The 24,940-nt window shown below is 36.6% G+C and overlaps 1 protein-coding gene across 1 annotated transcript in view; it reads left to right on the top strand.

Annotated features, from left to right (window-relative positions):
- hpse2 (heparanase 2) overlaps positions 1-24,940 on the top strand; it is a 97,825-nt gene that overhangs the window by 33,800 nt on the left and 39,085 nt on the right. Inside the window, exons 4-6 of the mRNA XM_065296048.2 lie at positions 2,808-2,981; positions 7,639-7,810; positions 11,996-12,043. Coding sequence (XP_065152120.1) covers positions 2,808-2,981; positions 7,639-7,810; positions 11,996-12,043 — 394 coding nt within the window. The remainder of the gene's footprint in view (positions 1-2,807; positions 2,982-7,638; positions 7,811-11,995; positions 12,044-24,940) is intronic.

Genomic DNA, 24,940 nt, shown 5'->3' on the forward strand with positions numbered 1-24,940 from the left:
CCAAAGCAATGATTTGATACTTTTATGGTACTTTTTACTTTATTTTGACTATTTTTTTAATGTTTTGTTTTTTTATTTGTCACAGTTTACATTTTGGTGAAAGATTTATAGGCTGTGTCCATTATAAGAACTTAATCCAGAATGTCAGTATGTGTTCTGTAAACTGAATCTTAATGTGGATGATACCGGTGCAAACCTTCAAAAAAAGATTTTGAAATGTGTGCCTTTACATTTTCTGACATGCAACAGAGTGATCTCAAGGAAAGTTGTACTATAGTCACGACAAATTTGATTAATTTATTTGTGTCCATGGCACAAAATTTTAGCTTTTTTCCCAAACCCCAACTCTAACCCCAACTCTAACCCCAACTCACTCCAGGCAAAAATAGTTTTAAAAGCGAAAGAAAAACATGTAAAAACCAATACATAAAAGTACTTTCTAACCGAAAACCCAAATCTAACCCCAACCCCAAGCGACAATGATTTAAAATAGGGAAAAAAGAGAAAACAATACATAAAATTACACAAAAAAGAAACTCGTGCCATGGACACACAAAAAATATTTATAAAAAAATTTGTGCTGAGTGACACGAAAAAAACATTTTGTGCCATGGACATGAATAAATTAATTAAATTTTTGTGACTATAAAAGACTTTCCGTGAGATCATGTCGAAAAATAAACCTATCCTGAAAAATATTCACTGGACTAAAATGTGACAACTTGCCCCCATCTCCACAATATATTAAAACATTTATGTACTTGACATAAACTTACTAAAATATACCGCATATGCAATGGTTTGCAATACCTGAATGATTTGAATACTTCAAAAAGTTGTGTATAGTTAAATTTTAGGTAAGTGCGGATCACAGACAGACTAGCGACCCAAATGCTTTCTGAAACATTTAAACATTCATGTTGGTTATATATTTGAAGTTTTATTAAAACTATTATAATTTAATTTGATTTTACAAACTTTGAAATCAATATCAAATATTTAATATCATACCACATATCATACTAGCAAGCTTTTGCATATGGCATTTTTCTTCAATACCATGCAGCCCTGCTTACAGTATCCACCTTAAAAGCTTGGCACATTAGCACAGATTCATTTTCCTCGGTTCTGAGTCTGATACAGAGAGTTTCTGGGTTACCTTAGAAATGCAACCACATCTGGATCTCTTTCTCCCGCTCTCTCCCTGACAGCGCAGCCCTGCTTTCCATCCACCTGTCTTTGATATACTGCTCTGTTTTAATCACCTCACTGTGCTAAAGGCCGCATAACAGGCAGAACTCCCACAGTACTCCCCATGGCAAGGTGGTGCCAAAAATTGAAGTCAGCGTTATTAATGCTTACTGTATAAAATCTTACTGTACTAAACAAGTCCATATAACTGCATTTGTAAGAGTGATGAAAGATCCATCATTGACGTATTGACTCCTTGTTTAAATTATATGTGACCTCATTATGGTTATATTTTAACAAGGCTTTATTTGGAGCATTTCCCTGCACATTTAAAAGATCAGCTTTTATAGCTTGTTACCCAAGTAAAGTTGTGCGTTAGATGTTCTTACGAGACTTCGCACGATATTTACAATATTTCTGTAGGTTATATAAAGTGGTCACTTTGTGAAGACTACTGTATAATGCTTTCTAGTTAATTAAAGTTTCATCGATGTATCTTTTCAGTTGTCATTAACTAATCACTAGTTTTTCCCTGGTCATCTGCCTGTTTTTTGAGTTGCCCCATCTGCTTTTTAAGACCTGCACATAAAATACTAATGAGAGAAAAGAATTTTTGCCCATTTCACAATCATGTAAACAAAGCATGCATGCGCTGTATGGATAAAAGAGCAATTGAGCAGTATCAAGACTAGATTCGACTTTGATAAGCATGCAGGCTCATCGTGAATTGTTTATAAAGAATTTAGTCAAATGCATTTAAATAGAGTAAAATGTGATCTGAAAGTACTGCCGTTATTGGAGTCTGATACTATCCTTAATTTAACATATTTAATAAGCAAATACAGAAAGGGTAGGGATGTTCATGTAAGTTGGACATTGGAAATCTTTGAAGCTTTTTGCGGCTTCAGATTCCATATGGACCTGCTTACCTCTTTGTTCTCATGGCTTCTTCAAATGTTGATTTTAAATTTTGATATTGTTTTGACATTGCATTGACATTAAACATAGACATTTCTGTGGGTACCAAGTCTACCCACTTTTAGCATGGCATTACTTTTTGCATTACTGACAAAAGTCGACTCCCTCTGTCTGTATTTGTCTTGGTTGCATCTGCTTCTTTTTAAACTCAGGAAATGAAGTCAAAGGGTAGTGAAATATTTGTTTATTGTTGCTGCTTTTAACAGATACAATTTCTAAACATCACTCAATGGTTGTCCATAAGCAAAATTGCGATTATTGTGACAATCTGTCCAGCAGATTTGAATTTTTCCTTGGGTTCGGCACATCAAAAGCGTTAAAGATTTTCCAGAAATCTTTTCTTTTCGTTAGTGTTTATATGATATTTATTTTTTTAAAGGTGCTCTCAGCACAACATAGTATTGCCTTTTTTTGAAATATGGTAAGTATTTTTATTTGAAATTAAAAAAAAAAAATATGGTATGTGATTGACAAAATAATGCTTATTCATTAATCACAAATGACTGGAATTCAGAAAGCATGAGAACCCTGTTTGATATTTTTACACACAGAGATGAATTGTTTTAGAAACTCTAATCTTTCACAGTATTTGATAAATGAAGGCATCTATGTTACAGCTGTTTCTGGCTTCTTCCCAGCCAGGTCTTTAGACAAACTGTACAACTTTGCCGACTGTGCCGGACTTCATCTGATCTTTGGCCTGAACGCCTTGCACAGAAATCCGGACAATTCGTGGAACTCCACCGGTGCCCTGAATCTGCTCAAATACAGCGCCGGCAAAAAATACAACATCTCATGGGAGCTCGGCAACGGTGAGTCCTCCTCACACCTGCAGCTTAAAAAAATCAACCGTCTTTCACAAGTAGTCTGTTTCTGACATGTCGTGTCAATATTCCAGTAATACTAATGTAGCAGGAAGCTGCCGTACTATTAGCGCTGAATAATCTATGTTATAGGGCGCGTAACTAAAAGGTTGCAGATTCAAACCCTTTGAGAAATGTTTTGAGAAATCGCCTTTCAGTTCTGCGGGTTGTTCAGATGTTTAAAGGCACAGTAAGCACCTTTATAAATAAAAATGATTTGTGAGCCTTTCTGTGAAATCCAGGATGAAGTCTCATAATCTAATGATGCGATTAAGAGCATTAAAGTTTTTAACTATTGGTTTTACATGCAGGGTAAATTTTGCAGTTCAGGCGGCCCGCCTAAGCTGGGAAACCCTACCGCCTTAACTAAGTCGTCCAAAAAACAAACAAAAAAATTGCTGCACAAAAGGCCGTCAAGTGCATCTCGGAGAATAGTGTGTATGCCCGCAAGCGGTTGATAAAACACATGTCCGTAAGAACTGTAAGTGGACTTTTTTTGGGGGGTTTATTTAAGCCTGTTTTTGTATTAGTCTATAGTTCTTGCAAATTTAAAGTAAGTTAGCCGGTGGTTTTGTTGTTTGAGCAACCTGCTAGCTAGGTTTCACATGCCTGTTGATTTGATATAATTGTTGAGCGCTCTTGCTCACTTAATTTATGTGCATTATTTACATGCTACAGTAGTTACACTCCTTTAAGATAATGTAATTAATAGTGGGAAATAATCAGTTTTTACAATCTTTGCGCTATCTATCATCGTTCGCCAGACAATCTGCAACATCTGCTTCAGTTTGTGTTTATTAACCCTTTAGTTTCACTTCATCGCTATTTTCGTTAGAGGTATCTGTTAAAAACATTTAATTCATTAATAATCTAGTATGTGTTCATTTTCTGTCATAGTTTCTACAAAATTACGTTTTATGTGAAAGTTTTAAATAAAAATATTTTTATCATGACACGTACGCCCCGCCCCTTTTAATGCCACGCCCCAGCCACGCCCACCAGCCCAACCCTACTACCTTAACTAACACATTTTCTGCGGGAAACCCTGACATGGATGTCAAACTTTGACATGGCCTCACTCAGTCAATATTAAAGACATCAAGGTTGTATTTTCATTGACTGTTCATTACATTACAGTATGTATGATTTATAGTAAATAAAAAGAATTCACATATTATCACATATTATAACAAATACATATAAAAATATTTTATAACTTAAAATCGAATTGTCCATTGTTTACTTCCGATATTTGTTTCACAGCGTGCAGTCAGGACAATGACAGCAGAGAGCAGATTCACATAAAGCCGACATTATCTAGGATGATTTTCCCGGATATTTCTTTATCAGCACAGGAATGGGCCATTCGTAAGGCGTATGTAAACGTGCACGTCCGAGATTTAAATAGCTGAGAAGCTTTAGTAATTATTACATTACCCCACCCATATAAAACTAATCCCGTTTGAATAGAGCTTATTTCCAGAGACATCTTCACAAAGGAGAATCTAAAAGGACACCTGGTGACGTTGTAATCTACTCTGAGCACTCATTCATCTATTGTCCTATACCAGACATGCTGCAAATTGCCCTATTGATGTGCTCTTGTATTAAATGTCTCTATAAAAACAGCACCTAGCATATTAATAACATTTACTTATCTTTTCATAAAGTTCTGGTACTGGTAGTTGGTGTGGCTTCTGGTAACTAATACTATAAAAATACCAAAGACCACTTAAGAATTGACACAAACTATATATTTTTATAAATTGACTGTTTGTTTAATATAGGTTTAGAAAAATAATGTTTCTTATAAAGTTGTGTGAGGACGCTGTGCATGTTTGAGATTTTTTTGTGAGATACATGCAGTGCTTATTTATCATATCATGACTTTGTGCTTTTATTAAAATAACAGAATTTTGATCCTACTTAAATGAATAACAATAATCTGTCATATATCATAAAAAATATATTTATCATACAGCTGTACATTGCTGTAGTTTCTGAAGCTCAGTGGTTACAGTCTGACGTATAGCTCAGTATGTTTGTGTCTGTCTCAACAGTGTAATGATTTTAAAGCTCACCAATATAATTCTGTAATGTCTAAATAGTTTACAAAGTGCTGACCACAATGATAGCAGCATACATAGTCTTGAAGAAACAGTTCACTCCGAAATGAAAATTCTGTCATCATTCTCACTTAAATGTTGCCAGTATTGCATTAGACATTACATTATTTAGCTAATAATTATGGATAAAATTAAAATATATTTGTGAAAGTACTTGGCCTCAGAGTCCTGTACGTGGGTGGCTACCCATGGGTACCCGACAGGTGATCCGCTGATGTCATTTCTGGTGCAGATGTGGGTTGGAAATTTATAGACCCTGATGATTCTGTGATTTGTGTTTACGCTCTGTCTGAACACCCTTTCAGATTTCAGATGTCAAACGAGTTGGGTCTGGTACAGAATTCAATTAGTACTGCTGTCAGATAACGGGTTGGGTGTTTTGTTAATTACTGCGGGTGCGGGTTTATCAAACTGGACCCGAGCCGAACTCTGCTTGGCCCATTTGGCCCATGGCACATTTCAAAAAAGAGGAAACACATCATTCTTAAGACAGAAAAGTTATTTATGTTAGGTACAAAAACCCAATATTCGACCCGAGCAGGTACGGGTTTAAAAGTTTCATGTGTGCCTTGGACACTGGTCAGAAAAGTTATTTATGATAGGGAATGCATGCAGACGTGTATGCTACAGGTCTTCACAGGCCCATTTAGATATGAATACCTGAGGTACGACCCGGGTAATTTAAAATAAAGTAGTTTTTGCTGAACGGACCCGAGAAGACCCAAACTATCTTGCATGTGTTCATCGAGTCCTCCCAACCCCTTCTCCGTTTGCCAAGAGCATGGTGTGGCTGGCGGTAGGTTCATTTTTTAATTGAATTTAATTTAACTGTTTTCAACCATCATTTTTGAATGCACAGTGAAGGAGTTACCTTAGGGCGCACTCACACTATCCAAACCAAACCGCGCTCGGGCGCGTTTGACCCCCAAAGCCTGGTTTGATTGACTAGTGTGATCACTCTGATCCGTGGCCGGGCGCGGATTGATTAATCGCGCCGCGGCCGGGTTGCAGAGGTGGGCCGGAGCGCGGTTCACTTGGGCTCAGGCGCGGAAGGCTGTGGTGTGAGCGCATTCGCGCCTGAGCGCTATTCAAAAGGTGAAGACGTCAGTTGCGCGACCACTCACCTTCATCTGCCTCCGTAAAAACCTTTTGATGCGCGCAGCGGGGTTACGTGAATGTCCGAGCTGCACACGTGACAGATCAACTAAGCAATATGATGACATGTGAGAGGGCTGTCTGTAATCGCGCACCGAACGACTCCGAATAAAAAACACAGACTTATCATTACGGTGGGTTCCAGTGTTAAGAGAGCGCTTTACTTCCTGCTTTTTTCAAAACAATCGCATCTTAATGACGAAAGCGCGCCCGGACTCGGATCGATAAGAAGTACAGTGTGAGTGCGTGCATCTGGGGGAGTAGGGAGGGGTGACAATCGCGCTGGGGCTTGGTTTGGTTTGGATAATGTGAGTGCGCCCTTAGTGTCTTCGTCAGACAACAAATAAAAATAAATGGAGAAGTGGGCCAAATTGGTTGCAAAGCCACCGGGTTTCTATCTGTCTGACTGGTGCATGCGTGACTGCAGACTGCACAAACCTCAGTGCCGTTTACATCCGGGTCTAGTCCGATAAAAAAATGCCAGTGGGTGAGGTCAGACACGTGTTTAATTTTCTCTGGTTTGTCTTGAGTCGGGTCTTTTCTTAAAAAAAAAGATTTATACACGTCAGGTTCAGGATAAAAGTGATTTGAGTCATTTCGGGTCAGGTACATTTCTTTGTACCCGAGAAGACCTCTAGTGTAGTGCTACACTGTAAAAAAAATCCGTAGAAATTACAATGTTATTGCAGCTGGGTTGCCGGTAATTTACCGTAGATTAAAATTTTTGTTATTTACTGGCATGAGTTTGTTCAAAGTAAAATAAATTTTAAATATTAACAAGTCTTTATCTTTACAGAATAAAACTATACAATAACAGCCTCATGCAAAGCATTCTGGGAACCAGAAATCATCATCAACCTTTTTCTGGGTTTTGCTTCAGATTTTGTTTCCCAGAATGTTTTGCTTGATGCTGTTTTTTTAGTTTTACTCTGTAAAGACAAAGACTTGTAAATGTTTAATGTTCATTTAACTTTGAACAAAATGTTGCCAGTAAATAACATAAATTTAAATCTACGGTAAATTACCGGCAACCCAGCTGCAATTTCTATGGATTTTTTTTTTACAGTGTACCTGTGTTAGTTTATATGTGTAAATGAAAATGGTCACTGTCACTGGGGCAATATGTACCATTTAGGTACAGATATATATACATTTTGTATCAATATGTACCTGTGAAGTAGTAATAAGCACTCTATAGGTGTATTTTTCAAAAGGATACTGCCCCAGTGACAGCTAGGGACCATTTTTTAACCTTTTTGTAAATGAGTCCTTGTTTAACTAACTAGAATAGCATCACCCATTATTTTCTGTGTTCTCTTTCACAGAGCCAAACGGTTATCGGATGATGACTGCTCGATCGGTCAACAGCTCTCGGTTAGCGCAGGATTACATTCTTCTGAGAACGTTACTTCAGTCTGTGCGTTACTACAATCGGGCTAACCTCTACGGGCCCAACATCGGCCGTCCACGTAAAAACGCGATCTTGTTGCTTGATGGGTGAGTACCTCTGTTATATGAAGCCTATTGATATTAAAGCTCCCAGCCTTTTAAAGGGGACATTTTACAGGACTTTTTTAAGATGTATAATAAATCTTTAGTGTCCCCAGAGTACGTATGTGAAGTTTTAGCTCAAAATAATTTATTATGGCATGTTAAAATATGCACTTTGTAGGTGTGAGCAAAAATTTGCTGTTTTGGGTGTTTCCTTTAAAATGCAAATGAGCTGATCTCTGCACTAAATGGCAGTGCCGTGGTTAGATGCAGATTAAGGGGCGGAATTATTATAATAAGATCCCCTTCTGACATCACAAGGGGAGCCACATTTCAATGACCTATTTTTTCACATGCCTGCAGAGAATGGTTTACCAAAACTTAAGTTACTGGGTTTTTCTTTTTCATATTTTAAGTTGATAGAAGCACTGGGGACCCAATTATAGCACTTATACATGGAAAAAGTCAGATTTTGATGATATGTCCCCTTTAAGTCACTTGGTTTTAGTTTCTACAGCATTGTGCTGGGTAGCTGTGTCCACACTGAAATTTCATTGATTTAAAGTCTGCTTGACATATGTGAGCCAGTCTGTGAAACCCCATCTGAAGTCATTTTAAGTGATTTACTGTTTTCTACATAAAATCAATCTAGATAATGGAATGAACATTTTGTGTGAATATATTCTTGATATTGACTATGGCAGTGTCAAAGATTAAAATGAATATGAAATCAAACATAAAGGGCACCTATTATGGTCTTTTTACAAGGTGTTATATAAGTCTCAGGTGTGCCCAAAATGTGTCTGTGAACTTTCAGCTCAGAATATCCTACAGAGCATTTATTGTAGCATGTCCAAAATTCCCCTATTTGATTGGGAGCAAAATCACGCTGTTTTAATGTCTGTACCTTTAAATGCAAATGAGATACAGCTCCTCACTTCCTTACAAACAGACAGTGAACGCTTTAAGATAAAATAGATCTAAATCATATAGTCTGAGACAATAGTATCTAGTGGACAGAGTACAACTCCCTGAGGGTGGGAACTATAGTTATGCATGACTGTAAGTGGGCGGGGCTTTATCAATGTGACCTCACATTGATAAGAGAATCGAAACGGCATGTCTAATGAGACTGCTTTGGTTTAATAATGGGGATTAAGAAACAAGGAGCGTGAGAATTATTTTCATCGTAGGGTGGTTGTGTTCACAGATAATAAGTGCCCTTTAAACTCATCATTGAGAACTTAGCCTGGATTTTACAGACAGTCTCACATATATGAAATGTCAGGTATGTTCAAATTGGACGTGCTTGTGTCACTTTAAGCATGGACAGATAAATTACCCGTCACTGGAAACATGTTGCGTCAAGCTTAATCGGGACACGCTGTTAGCCGAAAGGTCTTTTGTGATATGAGCCTGGTTTTCCTGGCTCTTCGCCATACATGGCTTGTAAAAGCTTTCCTAAGCTCTTTGTTTAAGAAAGCGTGGAGCTGTCGTCTGCCCGAGGAGCTCGTAGCCGAGGCATGTTTATGCTGCTCCATGTGGGCTGTTAGTCTAAGACCTGTAGCACCATTGAAAAGCACTGTCAGATAAATAAAGTGTCATCCCATTAATGACGTGATGGAGCAATGTTCCACCTGCACATTTCACTTTCTCCTGCATGAGCACAGATGGTATAGTGTCTCTATAACTGCAGCTTTCGGTTTGTCTATGAAGTTTCTCAAAGCATGCAGCTCTGCACAAGAATGCAGCTTTTCCGATGCCGTCATTCTGGAATTCTGAAGGACTCACAAATAGGAAACAGGAATGGGAATTCTGAGGAATTCAAATATTGTGATTGGAATTCCACTTGTTTTCGTACAGTACACTGTTAAAAAAATCCGTAGAAATTACAATGTTATTGCAGCTGGGTTGCCGGTAATTTACCGTAGATTAAAATTTATGTTATTTACTGGCAAGAGTTTGTTCAAAGTTAAATAAATTTTAACTTTAACTTTTTTTTTGTCTTTACAGAATAAAACTATACAACAACAGCCTCATGCAAAACATTCTGGGAACCAGAAATCATCATCAACCTTTTTCTGTTTTTTTTGCTTCAGATTTTGTTTCCCAGAATGTTTGCTTGATGCTGTTTTTTTAGTGTTACTCTGTAAAGACAAAGACTTTTAAATGTTTAATGTTCATTTAACTTTGAACAAAATGTTGCCAGTAAAAAACATAAACGTAAATCTACGGTATATTACCGGCAACCCAGCTGCAATTTCTACGGATTTTTTTTACAGTGTAGTTGTTCAATTCTTTTAAAACTTTTTGAAACTTTTGAACAAGTCATGTGGGTCAATTTTTTGAAATTGAAATGTATACATCATATGAAAGCTGAATAAATAAACTTGTTGGTATAGGACAATATTTGGCCGAGTTACAACTATTTGAAAATCTAAATGAAAAAAATCTAAATATTGAGAAAATCGCCTTTTAAAGTTGTCCAAATAAAGTCCTTAGCAACAAATATTACCAATAATAAATACATTTTTTTTATATTTACGGTAGGACAATCACAATATATCTTCATGAAACATGATTTTAACTAATATCCTAATGATTTTTGGCATTACAAATATTGATTATTTTGACCCATACAATGTATTTTTGGCTATTGCTACAAATATACATGTGCTATTTACATATTGTAAATGCATGTTTTACCGTGCCAAAAAATGCTAAATTAAATGGGTAAATAAACCAAACATCGTTAAATTATAAATGCTGGGCAAATATTAATCACGATTAATCGCATACAAAATAAAAGTTAATTTTTGCATAATATATATGCGTGTGCTGTGTGTAATTGTTATGTATATTTAAAGTTTAACACACAGACATACATACATACATACATTTCAGAATTTAAATTTTTATTAAAAAATTTTTTATATATAATATAGAATATATAAAAATATAAATAAATATATATACACATGTAAATATTTCTTAAAAACATACATGAATGTGTGTGTATTTACATAATAATTACACACAGAGCACACTTGTATATTATGTTACAATTCACTTTTATTTTGTATCCGATTAATCACGATTAATCTTTGCCCAGCACTAAAAATTATTTGGGTCAGGCATTTTCTTTTTAATTTGATGCCCACTCACAAAAATAACTTTAATAAGAAAACCATATTTCTAATTTGTGACTTTACATTTTGTGCCAATTTTGTAACTCTAAAGAAATATGTCAAATGTATAACAAGAGCTTACTACAGTAAATGAAAGTGACATGCTTGTCAAGTAACCCATACTTAAAATGTGACCTCTGCATTTAACCTATCCAGTGAGTAGTGAACACACTGTGCCAACATTGGTGTGTGTGGCAAGCTATTAAGACAACATTTTGCTAATTCGATTATTTTGTTGAATGTATAATAATTATGTTTTTTAAATTTGCCAAGAAAAAAAAATCTCTAGAATGAATCTTTAAACAGTTATTTAACGTTGTGTTCATCAAAACCTGATGCAGTAATGGGTTTTATGAGTGGCTCCTAATTGGTTGTAGTAATAATGTGACAGAACCAGACATAAATCTGTCAGTGCTTGACCAGAGCTTCCTCATACTAACACAGCAGCTTACAGGAAACCCTGTCTGAACACACACACACAAACAAACACAATTAAATATTTTGGCATTGGTTTCTTTGCTTGGTATGATATGTATTATGCACTTCAGGTGCGTCCCCCTACTTTAACAACTTTCCCTGCTGGAGCTTTAAGTAGTCAAAACTTTGGCTGGAAAAAAATGATACTTGGTATTGCAACCACAATTGCTTTGTCGAAGGTTTTGTTCAGTAAGAGACGCCACCCCTTGCTGCTACTAGTCTCAATTCAGATGGAAATGATAAATGTAGTTGCTCAGTGGACAACACGCAGGGGAGGAGAGGGGAAGCTTGGCGTTTTGGAGAGAAAAGCGTGGTTGCAGTTTTCTTACGCTGAATGTTTGTCATTACAGGAATAATATGCATTAAATGAATAACTGAAAATTAACCAATGCAGTAAATCAATGCCTTGTGTGTGTTGCTGGGATGGTACTTTCTATTTATGCTGAATAGGATGAAATTGCTGAAGTACAATTTTTTTCCACTGTGGCTTTACTATGATTATATTGAGTCTTTTTTTTCTTTACAGGTTTATGAGAAACGGCGGTTCTGTTGTTGATGCAGTAACGTGGCAACAGTAGGTATTTTACCTTTTTAAATTATAACTTTTATTATTACACTTTAATTATTTAACTTTGAGATCATCTTTCTTAAGAAATGAAACAGAATCCATGTGATGGAGGAAGGGTTTGTGATGTCAACATTTTACTACATTACTACATTTTAATATAAGATTTCAAAGACAGACATTTCAGGGGTGGACTTATTTTGACTTAGAGACGTCTGCATTAGCCATTAAATAAGTCATAATGGTAGTTTATTGGTACTAGTTTGTACATCACAAAAAGTAACCACCCCATCCCCAATTTAAGAGCAGTAGAAATCAGATCTTCAGTCTGCTCTGATGTTTATGAAACATAGGGTTTTTTCCAAAAAAACAAACAAAAGAAACATAGGGTTTTTTCGACCTTGATTTCTAACACCTGTTAGGTGGCATATTGTGCCGGAAGGTAAATTTACACTCCCATCTTAAACACGCAGGCCCCTAATTTGAGCAATTTTTTCTAATCTGGTTAAAGCACCATTACTGGAAAGTGCCGTAGAAGACATCAACAGTTGGTGTAAGCTCTGCAGAAACTGTTCTTTGGGTTAAACAATTAACATTTTGTGAAAAATTGACATAACTTATAAAATCAAGTTGAAATTGTTTAAGCGCATTTTTACAGTATGTTAGGAGTAGGGCTGCACAATATTAAAGAAGATGTGATATGCAATAACTTGCTGAGTAATGCGATATGTAAAATCAATTTGAATTGAATTCAAATATATTTAAAAACTAAAAATGATCAATATGTTTCTTTTTTTTATCTTCCACACGTCCCACACACACAAGCACTATAGCATTCTTTGCCAGTCTCTTTACTAAAACCTCAAACTTTTGCAATATGCATATCACAATATCCACATCTGCAATATGACATGCAGCCCTACTTAAGAGCATTGCATTGTGGGATATGCAGTAGTATTCTGTTTAGTGTGCACATAATTTGGATGGCGGATTAGTGTGAGTAGTTTGCTATTGACATGGCCTAAGTATTGTAATAAGTGAGATCAGTTACACTCACCTGTGACGGATCAATAAAGACTCTTGCTGGGGATTAGAGCAGCTGTTGTCCTAAGGCTAAAACCAGTCATCTGTTGTGTGTGATCTTTAAGCTACCACTCCTGCCTATTAACTTCTTATAGAGGTGAGGACTGTGGGTTTTCACCACTGAAAGGATATTGTGCTTTTGTGTCTTTCAGTCAGAGGATGAAATGAATTTGATTAGAAATGCACTACAGTAAGATTGTCATGTCTTTGTTCCCCAGCCCCTCCCTTACTGTATCTAGGTGTGTCCATATTATAGACCGTTTCATCGGACGCACGTGATACACGTCTGGCTCCGAACATTACTTCCGGTTTCGTTTTTGTAATGGTCTGACTACTAGTTGCTAACCTGATCTCTTGGACAAATGCCTCGTCGAAAATAACAAATGTTTTGGTTTCCTAGGTAATCTATGTGTTATTTTTTTGCTTGTTATATAAATAAACTACGTTTAAAGAACTTTGTTGTTATTTATTCTTAGCGGAGTTTACCAGAAGTTACGTGCGAGACCGCGACAGCCGCTTGTTTTTGTTGTTACTGCTGAAACAGTCTATAGTGCATTTACAGTATGCTGGGTTCTATTTAACGTTGGATGTGGGTCATCTCTACTTGATTTTGGTTTTATTGTGCAATAACAGAGCTTACTGTAGATGCAAAAGACACTAAACGCCACCTCTGTCAAAAATTAGATAATGATAAGCCAAATTCTCTTGGCACGTATAGACGGTTTCTTCGGACGCACGTTACGCGTCTGAGCAGAACTTAACTTCCGGTTTCTGTTTTTTTAATGGTCTGACTAGTGGCTAAACTGAACTCTGCAGCAAATAACTTGTCGAAAAAAACATGTTTTGGCTTCCTAAAGACGAGGAGAGACGGCATTCATGGATCACCACTATGTGAAGGGAGGTTTGGCAGCCGATCTGTAGTTAACATTGTATACATTACATAGTTCACATTTTACACAGTAATGCCATAGGACAAAAAATAAATTTCTCTGGCCAAAAATATATTTTAAATATATGCTAAATACATTTTGTAGAAAGTACTTTGAATTTGGAAATATATTTAGTTTTACCTTCATATATCAACTTTCAATATGTATTTCAAGGACAAGCGAATAATTTTTAATAATTTAAGTGTATTCTTTCCCAAAAATATTTTTAAGTTAATTTTATAAAGTATATTTTTGAAGTTGAAAATATATTTAATTTGAACCTTTTCAGTTTTTCTTTCAATGCAACGTGAATACTTTTCCTTGGATTGAATTATATGGAGGGCTACATTTATTTTTAATGCTTTAAAATTAATTAATTTTCAAATATATTTCAAAATATACAAAAACAAAATGGCCAAAATATATCTGTGAAAAATATTTTTTGTAAACATATTCAGCAAATATATTTTTTTATTTTAAAATATATTAAAAAATATATTTTTCCATATGAGATGTTAGATTTGACATAAGGTTAGGCTATCTTTTTACCTTTATGGTAACACAGGTTCGTTAGTTAACATTAGCAATACTTTTATTACAGTATTTATTAATATTTGTTAATGTTAGGTAATAAAAATAAAGCTTTTAATTGTTTGTTCATGTTAGTTCACAGTGCATTAACTAATTTTAACAAGATTTTAATAAATTAGTAATGGTTGAATTTAACATTAACAAAGATTAATAAATGCTGTATAAGTGCAGTTCATTATTAGTTCATGTTATCTAATGTAGTTAACTAATGTTAACTTATGAACCTTATTGTAAAGTGTTACCACCTTTATTTATTTAGCTTGTTATCAGAAATAAACTACTCTAAAAGGACTCTGTTGTTATTGATTATTTGCAGAGTTTACCGGAAGTTGCATTTGTTCCACGAAAGCCATTTCTTTATGTTGTTACTGCTGAAATAATCGATTATACGTTCATCAAATACTTTCACTTTATCGAACTTGCATCCCCGTCCCCCTGCAAAGAAAATGCATGACATAAAAAACTTAAATTTTGAATAAAACAAACCGAATCATATTAAAATATACAATGTAGTTATGTTGCTTGGTAGCTATACTTTTAGGTTTAATTACACAGATGTTTTATAAATTAATGTATTTTATAAAATGGCATAAAACTGGGACCCCCTGGCACCATCCTGCACCCCCAGGTTGAGGTCCACTATACTGTACACTCAGTCGTTGGTATTAAATTTACTCATGCTGGGTTGTTTTACAACATGTAAGGGCATTTTAAAACCGAACCGCTTAGGTTTATCCATCTTTACCCAACCATGGGTAAAAACAACCCATGCAGTACTATCTCCAAGTTTTTTATTTTTCATAATAAATTGTCATTGTAATTCTTCAGATTCACAACTTCTGTAACATTATTGTTAAGTGAGAAAATAATAGTCAAGTGTTTTGACCCTTTATATATGTGTAACAAAAATAATGCAATGCCAAACCCCCTAAATAGAAATGTTTATTGTGTGTTTAACTAGATTTGACAAATTACTCTTTTAGAAAGCCATAACTTCCTGTTTTAAAGCACTAGACAAGAAAATGAGGCCAAATATCAGGTGATTCATTTACGGGAGGAAGTTGTTTTGAAGGTTAACAGTAAACTATGGGTGTATATCAGAGGAGGTTCCTCTGGTTTATGTACGCTGAACATTTTGACACAGCTCTCTCTAGTGGTGGATCACGATTAGGAAGTTCACACATCGAACACAACATTTGGCTGAAAACGTGGACAGCTGGCTGTATCTACAGAAGACAGTTGGTTATTCAGGTGTCAGATGGAGGTGAAGTATTGAGATCGTCTTGAGATAACATTTGTAGCCACAGCGCCGAGCTCGATCCGACCCGAGCAATCACTGCCGTCTGCTGGAGACGAACGGGGCAGCGAGTTGCAGGTCAACAGGAGGGCTTCCTGTGTGATATCATGAGAAATCACAGATGCTGTGTTTAGAGAGATCCAGTGAAAATATGCAGGGCCATTTATTTTCTCGTTCCCATCTAGTTCTTTGTCAGCCGAGAAAACCCTTAATAACATCTTTTATTTTAGAATGGGACTTGCTCAAGAGTGCAGCGTGCAATGTGGAATTCGTATGCAAAAATAAAAAACAAGCTCATTAACGCATAGGCGCTTTCTTTTATCTCCCGGCACAATGTCGGCTGGATGTGATTTCGATGACTTTAATTAGTTCCATGCTGAGTGGCTTTGAATTATTTCAGTAATGAGAAACTCCAAGTGTTTTATCAAGTGCATGCGATAGCTGCGGTCATTAAAAGTTACGAGGGCATAAACAGGTTTGCATTTCCCTCTCAATTAGACAGCAACCCCTGCGTCTGCACGGAGAAGGTGGGCGTAGCAGACTCATTAATGTAGAGGTCAAACCTAATTAAAGGAAACGGAAGTAGGGAAGGGTGTCGGAAAGGAGAATCGAAAACATAATACACCACCCACTCGGTCAAACTCGATCCATATGCTCTCACACGTCCTGACATGCAATTATCATTTTACAGCAAAAGAGGAATCCAGAAATAACATCCCGCACGACCTTTGCAAAAAACCTCTTGAGACATTTTGTGGAATTATCTCTTAAGACTGTTTTCTTTCATTTACATCACGCAGTTGATAATCTAATATGATACAAGAATAAGAGATGCCACTTTTCCCAGAGATCCCATAGTTAGTGTGTAATGTTGCTGTTAAAGCATAAATAATACCAGCAAAATTATAAAACTTTAAAGTTCAATGCCAAGCAATATATTTTTTAACAGAATTTGCTTTTCAAAGACTAGAGAACGGCTTGTTTGGACAGCTCTCTACGTCCAGGATATATGACAACAATATTCAAAATTTTTGACTAACACAGCAATACACCAAAAAGGGTTGTGAACTTGTTGCGCTTCCACAGAGAAGAGGAAGAGATGATTTACTAGTGTGTTTTTGTCACCATGCCATTGAGATGCTGTTTTTTCATCCCGGATTCAAATCCCTTTTGTTTGGCCTTTGCTGATGACAGCTTACTCAATCTGGGGTGACCTCTCCAGACAAGCTGAGCTGCTGTCGAATCGCTGCAAACTAGGGGTGTAACGAATCACAAAATTAACAGTTTGGATCACATTACGGTTTTTGAGGCACGGAACGCATCATTTTTCAGATCAGCAAAAATAGGGGTGGGAAAAATCAAATAACAAATAAAGAAATTACAAACATTTATTAAAAAGAACAAAGTTGCACATTAAGGTGTAAAATTTGCATTATGTACAGAAATCGAATCATAACACTGTCTTTATTGTATAAATTAAATATAATATTTATTTTTTTAGAGCTACAGAAGGCATTTTCTCTTTGTCTTGGGTTGTTTGATTAACATTAATGACAGACTTAAGTAGGTTAATTAGAGGTTACTGTCTCTTTAAGACCAAATAAGCACAGACTGGTTTCTGAATCTAATCTATAGATGGTTTCAGCAGTAACAACATAAACAAGCGGCGTCTGTGGTCTACACGTAACTTCCGGTAAACTCCGCTAAGAATAAATACAACAAAGTCCTTTAAATGTAGTTTATTTATATAACAAGCAAAAACAACAACATGTAGGTTACCTAGGAAACCAAAACATTTGTTATTTTCGACGAGGTATTTGTTCAAGAGTTCAGTTTAGCAAATAGTCAGACCATTTAAAAGATGAGTAAAAAGTAAAGGTCAGACCAGACGCGTATCGCGTCACTGCACGTGCGTCTGATGAAACGGTCTATACATACACTTAAAGGATTAGTCCATTTTTAAAAAAAAGATCCAGATAATTTACTCACCACCATGTCATCTAAAATGTTGATGTCTTTCTTTGTTTAGTCGAAAAGAAATTATGTTTTTTGAGGAAAACATTCCAGGATTCTTCTCATTTTAATGGACTTTAATGGACCCCAAAACTTAACAGTTTAAATGCAGTTTAAAATTGCAGTTTCAAAGGACTCTAAATGAGGAAAAGTTAATTTCTGCGGATTTAATTGCTGTCACTGACAAGCACACGTACCCCATGCAAGAGCGTGTTTGTGAGCAGTAACCAGGGACGGACTGGCCATCTAGCAGACCAGGCGATTTCTTGGTGGGCGGACATACTTTTTGGGCCGATACATCTCATACTATTTTTGCCTGACCAGCCCATAACACTCGCCCATCGGGGCCCATTGCTTTCTTTCTGTTTTTACGTAATTCATTAATGCCGCTAAAAGGCGGGGTGGTGATGTACTGCATTTTCCAAAAAAATAGCATAAGATGTTTTTTATTCGGACAGACCGGCCCATGAGACACCTAATCCGCAGCCCATTGGTTCTGGCCATGTGGCCAGCCTAATCCCATTTTAAAAAACATTTCGGGATTTTTTTATGGAGCATGCAGCGTCGTTGTGCGAGGGAGAAGCGAGTGGACCTCGGTAAGCAGAACTGCTTTTAAAACACTGTCGTTAGATATCCCATTTGATAAAAGTCATTCAACAACACAAGTGATAAACCAATGACTGTTTCCAAAAGGATGGTGATAACACTGCAATAAAATACCTACCCAGTCTCACAAAGTTTCGTGATATAGTCACGTATTTTTTTGATTCTTTTTTCGTGCTATTATCACGAAATTTCGTGTTTTTTCGTGATCGTATAACGAATTCCTGTTTTCGTGTGATTATCACGTATTGGTTACTCAACTGCTTTTTCCTATTTTTAAACCATTGTCGCTTCGATTTAGGGTTAGATTTGGTGCTTGCATTACAATGTCACTTTATACATTGGTTTATACTATTTTTTCTGATTTATTTTTTTATATGTCGCCTGGCGTTAGGGTTAGAGTTGGGTTTGGTTAGGGATGTCATTTTATGTAAATCTAACCCTAAACCGAAGCGACAATGGTAAGAAAATAGGACAAAACAGTTGAGTAACCAATACGTGATAATCACACGAAAACAGTATTCGTTATACGATCACGAAAAAACACGAAATTTCGTGATAATAGCACGAAAAAAGAATCAAAAAAATACGTGACTATATAACGAAATTTCGTGAGACTGGGCTGTAAAATACAGTGTGGGTAGAATTTTTAGGTTGGAACGTCAAACTTTTGTTCACAGTTTTTATTCAACTTTTACTAATTCCAAATCAAATTAATTTTAATTACCATTAATTTTATAAACAAGCATTTATTAGTAATATATTACTGTTAATGATGGCTGGAGAAAAAAACACCTTATATTCAGGTGTACAGAATTATTAGGCACATTTTCTTTTACAGGTAAAATGAGCCAAGAAAGGTTTAACACACACTGGAAAATTCATTATTTAATGTCCATAGGAAAGGCGCCATGCTATAGAAATCGCAAAATTGAGGTGTGATCATTAGACAAGAAATCCTGATTGGGGAAGAAGGGTCACAAAAATGGGATGAAAGGAAAATATATATACAAAAATGATAGTTATTAAAATTGCTGTGGTTTGAAATTGGTAAAAGGTGTTTAGGAAAAAAACTGATCAAAATATTCTGCACACACTGAATCGTGGCTGCGACTACATAGTAACATTTATCAGGTCTCAGTGTTATCATAAGGTGGTTATAATGGTTAGTTTACACATTGTGCTCACTGGCTAAGAAAATTAGCAGATTTTTAAAGCCTGCAAAGCCTTTTACAGTGCTTGCATTTATTGTAATGTCACGTGTCAGCTCTTATACTTATCTACGTAATGATTATGGAGTTGGTAGTCAAGATTGCACAAAGATGGGCAGGGCCGGAGTGGGGCCACTTTTCAGCCCGGGAGTTTCGTACCCAAGACCGGCCCACTTTTTCAAAAGTGTTATTCTAAATTAGCACTTTTTTCAAATTGGATAAATAAAGCAACAGTTCAGCTCTTACTATAGTTTCTATTAATATCATGGTTAAACAAATAAGGTAAAAGTTAAATAATACTTCACTTAAGATGAGAAGTTAACAAAAATATTCCTCTACACTCTAAAAAAGGCTGTGTTATTTTTTACCCATAATGGGTAAATATTGGACAGAACACATGCTGGGTTAAAAATAACCCAATGTTGGATTGTTGTTATGCAACCATGGATTATAATAACCCAACAGTTGGGTTAAAACAACCCAGCATTGGGTCAATTTTAACCCAGCAGCGTGTTCTGTCCAATATTTACACATTATGGGTCAAAAATAATCCAGCCCTTTTTGGAGTCTATTCCACAAGAAAAGGTTGATAAATTATTAGCATTGCTAATGCTATGAGGGCTATGATTAATCAGATGCAAATAGAAACATAAAACCCAGTCCGAATTAAAAAAGAAAACAATTTGACAAAAATATTGAATCCAATATTGGTTAAATATATAGCATAACAAGTGATTATACGCTTTTTTCGGCTGGTCATTTTTTACTGGGGACACAAAAGGCGTTATATGAACACAACCTGATTGTTACATAACTTTAATTCATATTGTTTACTCATTGCCTCCTCGTTTTTAGCGGGGAACTGGCTTATCTGCTGCTCAGAAGCTGCTTGCATAATATTTGCAAAGTCTATGAATCGTCATGTATACACAAAAGGCTAACATTTTAACTTAAAAAAAAAAATGTTGGCTTGTAAATAGTTTGACATCGGTATTAGCCGAATAATTACGTTGCTAATGCTAATCATTACTAGGCTTATTTCTCTTTAAGTTACCTGTTGTTGTCCTCTTGAAAATAAATCTGTAAGTTTGGCACATTTGGCAGCATCATCCTCTAATGGATTTTTTCTTCAACCTGTTTTTTACGCCCTCCTCCTCTCAGACGCGTATTGTAACGGTAGGGCCGGCCCAGCCTACCGGAGAAAAGTTTTCTTGGACGCGCTATGGACCGAACCAACTCTATGGGAGGGGAGGGGAAAACTCCCTCACATGGTACAACCCATGCAGAGGCTGCGCGCTGCAGTGTCAATGCGAAACGTGTGAAGTGTTTTTTAAGAGAAGATAGACTCACTAACGTGACAAATGTAAAAAAAAAACTCGACCGGCCCAAAAGTGAAGCGGCCCACCGGGAATTCTCCCGGTTCTCCTGATTACCCACTCCGGGCCTGAAGATGGGTGGTATTTAAGATCCTATGTAGTGGGCCGGTCTAAGCCAAAATGCCAGGCCGATTTTTTTGTCCCAGTCCAGCCCTGGCAGTAGCGTCTATGTGACATGACAGTCAAATGTTCTTGTTGTGTTTAATATAAAGTTTACATTGCATTGAAATTGTCTTGATACGTGCTAAATTCATAATGAGAACATATTAACACAAGTGTTTTTATTGTGCTATAGTACGTGCACGTATCTTAAATTCTCGAATATCTTTTACAAAATTTCAAATTATTCTGCAGATTTTTCCAAAATATTTTCGCCGAAAAAGCAAGATTCTGTTTGGCCCTGGCTATTGCATCCTTGTAAATGTTATGCTGTAGCTTTGTATTCATGTGTCAACTATGAAATGAGACATAACTAAGATTTCTGTAAATCTCCTGAGCTTTGAAAGCGTAACCTCTGAGCAATACCACTGTCTTCTGATTCTTTATGTCTTTCATTAGGAGGCCCTTTCTCCTCAGTTCTGCAGGAGATCATGAAACAGATGTATGCTGAACGTCTATGTTTTCTTCCACTCCTTCCGTTTTTTCCCTTCTCTTCCAGATATCTCTTCCATTTTTGGAACGAACGCTAGATTCAGAAGTCAGTTTTTATGAGAAGTTGCTAATGTACCTCGCAAACCAAACCTAAAGCACTGCAAATGGAGATACATTAGCTAAATATAATGGCTGGGAGTTGCAGAGTTCCTCTGTGCTGTTGGAGATCCAAGGATAATGAAGATTTGTTGCCCAGACAGTTGTGTAGCTTTAATCCCAGAGAGACCATAAATCGTGAGGGTCAGGATCCACAGAGAACCACCATTCCTTTGGATACGTCAAGGCCTTTAGACGTATTGCTTGAAAATGCTGCAGTTCACTGAGGCCTACTTTTTTTCCAAACCCTCCAGATGGCCGGACCACGGCTACTTCATCCCGACCTCTCTTTCTCTCGCCGCACCGTCCCTTTGACCAGAAAGAGCCCTGCGTCTTGTCATCACCGTCTTCTTTGACATCTCAATGTAATGCACAGACTGAATCTGTTAGTTATTTTGTGTGTAAACCTGCAAACTGACCTTTAATGTCTTTCATTCATATTTCCAACTTCAAGTGAACAGGGAAAATATGGATTTTGTTATTTCATATTGTACTGGTAACATCAAGATTGATGGTTTTTGGCTTTTTGACGATTGTTTTTATTTGATGTTTTTCCAGTCTCTGGCCTTATTTCAAGCTAAATTATTGTGTTACTGACGTAAATGATTGTCGGATGGAATTGCAGTAATCAGTTGTTGATATGCAGTATTGAATCAGCGCAGCTTGAGTAAGATGTCAGGGAAATATTTTGTTGATTTACTATTTTGTATTTTTTTGTATTTATCAATACACTTGCATTATAGACCTGTGGGTCATGCATATCAGACTTTCAATGCCCAATATTGGGTTTACCATAAACACATCAGATGAGGTAAATTTTTCATCAACAAATCTACAGTTTAACAGTTTATAGTTCATCATGTACATTTTATCTATATATGTGTGCCCACGCCTAGTGATGTAGTACTCGAGTTTGAGACTGGTCACGAGACTGATTTCTGCTTTCTAGGACTCGTCTCGGACTTGTTCCTTCAAAGACTCGGTCTTGACTCGGTCTCGGACCACAGTGGGAGGAGAAGGACTCGTAATTTCAGACCGAGTCCTCGAGACCAAAGCATTTTTTATGTTTATATAAACAAACACACAACACATAACAATAATAATAAAATGCATTGTTGACGGGCATTATTTGAAAATGACATCCCATGGTGCAATGCAAAGATACTGCCATCAGAGCCATTTGTTTATCTCTAGAAAAATAGGCAGGAGATGATGCATGTGGTAGGGATTTTTTTAATGATAGTAAAAGCATAGTCCATATTAAGATAAGACTCTAAACAATTCCCAAATAGCTTAGTCTGTAGGCCTAACTGTTGATTATTAGGTGATATTAAATCATAAATGTGAACTGACATGTTTTTATGGCCTTGGTCTCGACACGGTCTCGACTCCTAAAGGACTCGGTCTCAACTCAGACTTGCTTCCTCAAAGACTTGGTCTTGACTCGAACTCGACTGTATTTGAAAACCAACGGACTTGGTCTCAACTCGGTCTCGACCCTTCAAAGATTCGGTCTTGACTCGAACTCGGCATAGGCGGTCTCGTCCCCATCACTACCCACGGCACTTAGCATTTACTTGTACATTTATGCCTTTGGCAGATTCTATTATCCAAAGCGACTTAAAGCCTGGGTTTATTTTTTTACGTATACTCGAGGGTCAGTGAACAGTGCACTCGATGCAAATTTCGTCATCAGAATAATACTGTAAGCACACCTCCTGATTTTTGTACCTGCAGGACACGCATGCACATTTAGGAGTATGTAGTGTGTAGGCCAGGAGAGGTATTGCAATTTGTCACCTGTGTAAGTCAAATGAAGTATATTTTGGAAGGCTGTGTGTTTGACTGTGCAAGTACGCTCCCGTATACGCATAAAAAATGAAGTATACTTGAGCCTTTATAGTGCATTTAGTCTATGGGTCAATTACATAACCAGTTGCCGCCGATGACATCTCCTCAGAGGGGCGCAAATTCGAAATATGTGTTCGGGGTGTCGTGAGTGGCTCATCATGTCAAAATGTGTGTTCGGTGCGTCATGTGAACCTATGTACATCATGCATCATTTCAAAATACGTGCCTGCTGCACACACGTCGAAAGGGTTTATGATAAAAGAGACGCTCACTTTTACAAAATACTGAAAAGACACTAATACTAGACTGTGATTACAATTCAATTCAATTAAATTCAATTCAATTTTATTTTATTTATATAGCGGTTTTCACAATTGGAAATTGTTTCAAAGCAGCTTTACATTAATAGAAGCAGGGGAAACATAGAAAAATTGACAGACAATTTAAATAGCAAAATCCAGCGGCTATGAATAAACTTTACAAGCGAGCGTATTAATAATGTCTCGTGTACAAGAGGGTGCTAAGTTAAGCCAATGTCGGCTGACTCCCCGGTGTTGAAAATCCCCCTAGGAGAAAAACCTCCCGACATTTTTAGCCTGGGAGGAACAAAAAGTCCTAGGAGGGAAAAAACCCTTGGGAGATATTGACAATATATAAATATATATATATATACATATACAAACACATACATATACGTATATGTATATATATATATATGTATATATATATTTATTTATTTATTTATTTATATGGGATGTAAACAGTATGTAAACGGATAAGGAGATTAAACAGGTTCGGTCGTTGGTCAGGCATCGGCTGGGCATCACTTTGAAGGACGGCCAGTAGATCAGTGGTGTGTTAACCTCCACGGCAGCGGGAACTGCGTCTGTTTGTCTTAATGTCCTCGGGTTCGAGGACAAGACAGGGAGAGAGAAACAAAATCCTATTAGTGTATGGGCCGTTCGCATGTAATGCAAGTGTCACATAGTGTTTCCAACCGTCGGGTAGTGGTCCTGTAGTACGAGTGAAAACTACAAAAACTGGCTTTACGGCAGACCTACAATCCAATCAGACCCAGCTTTGCTGCAGTAGGCTAAATTATTTCCGACAGTGGTAATGAACAATTCCACTTCCAACCTGTAGGGAGAGCAAAGAGCAAAAACTCTTTAGTGTTGCTTTAAGTTCAGATTTAAAGTGATCTAGAT

This window comes from Paramisgurnus dabryanus, chromosome 20 (genome assembly GCF_030506205.2).
Source record: "Paramisgurnus dabryanus chromosome 20, PD_genome_1.1, whole genome shotgun sequence".
In the NCBI taxonomy this organism is placed as follows: domain Eukaryota; kingdom Metazoa; phylum Chordata; class Actinopteri; order Cypriniformes; family Cobitidae; genus Paramisgurnus; species Paramisgurnus dabryanus.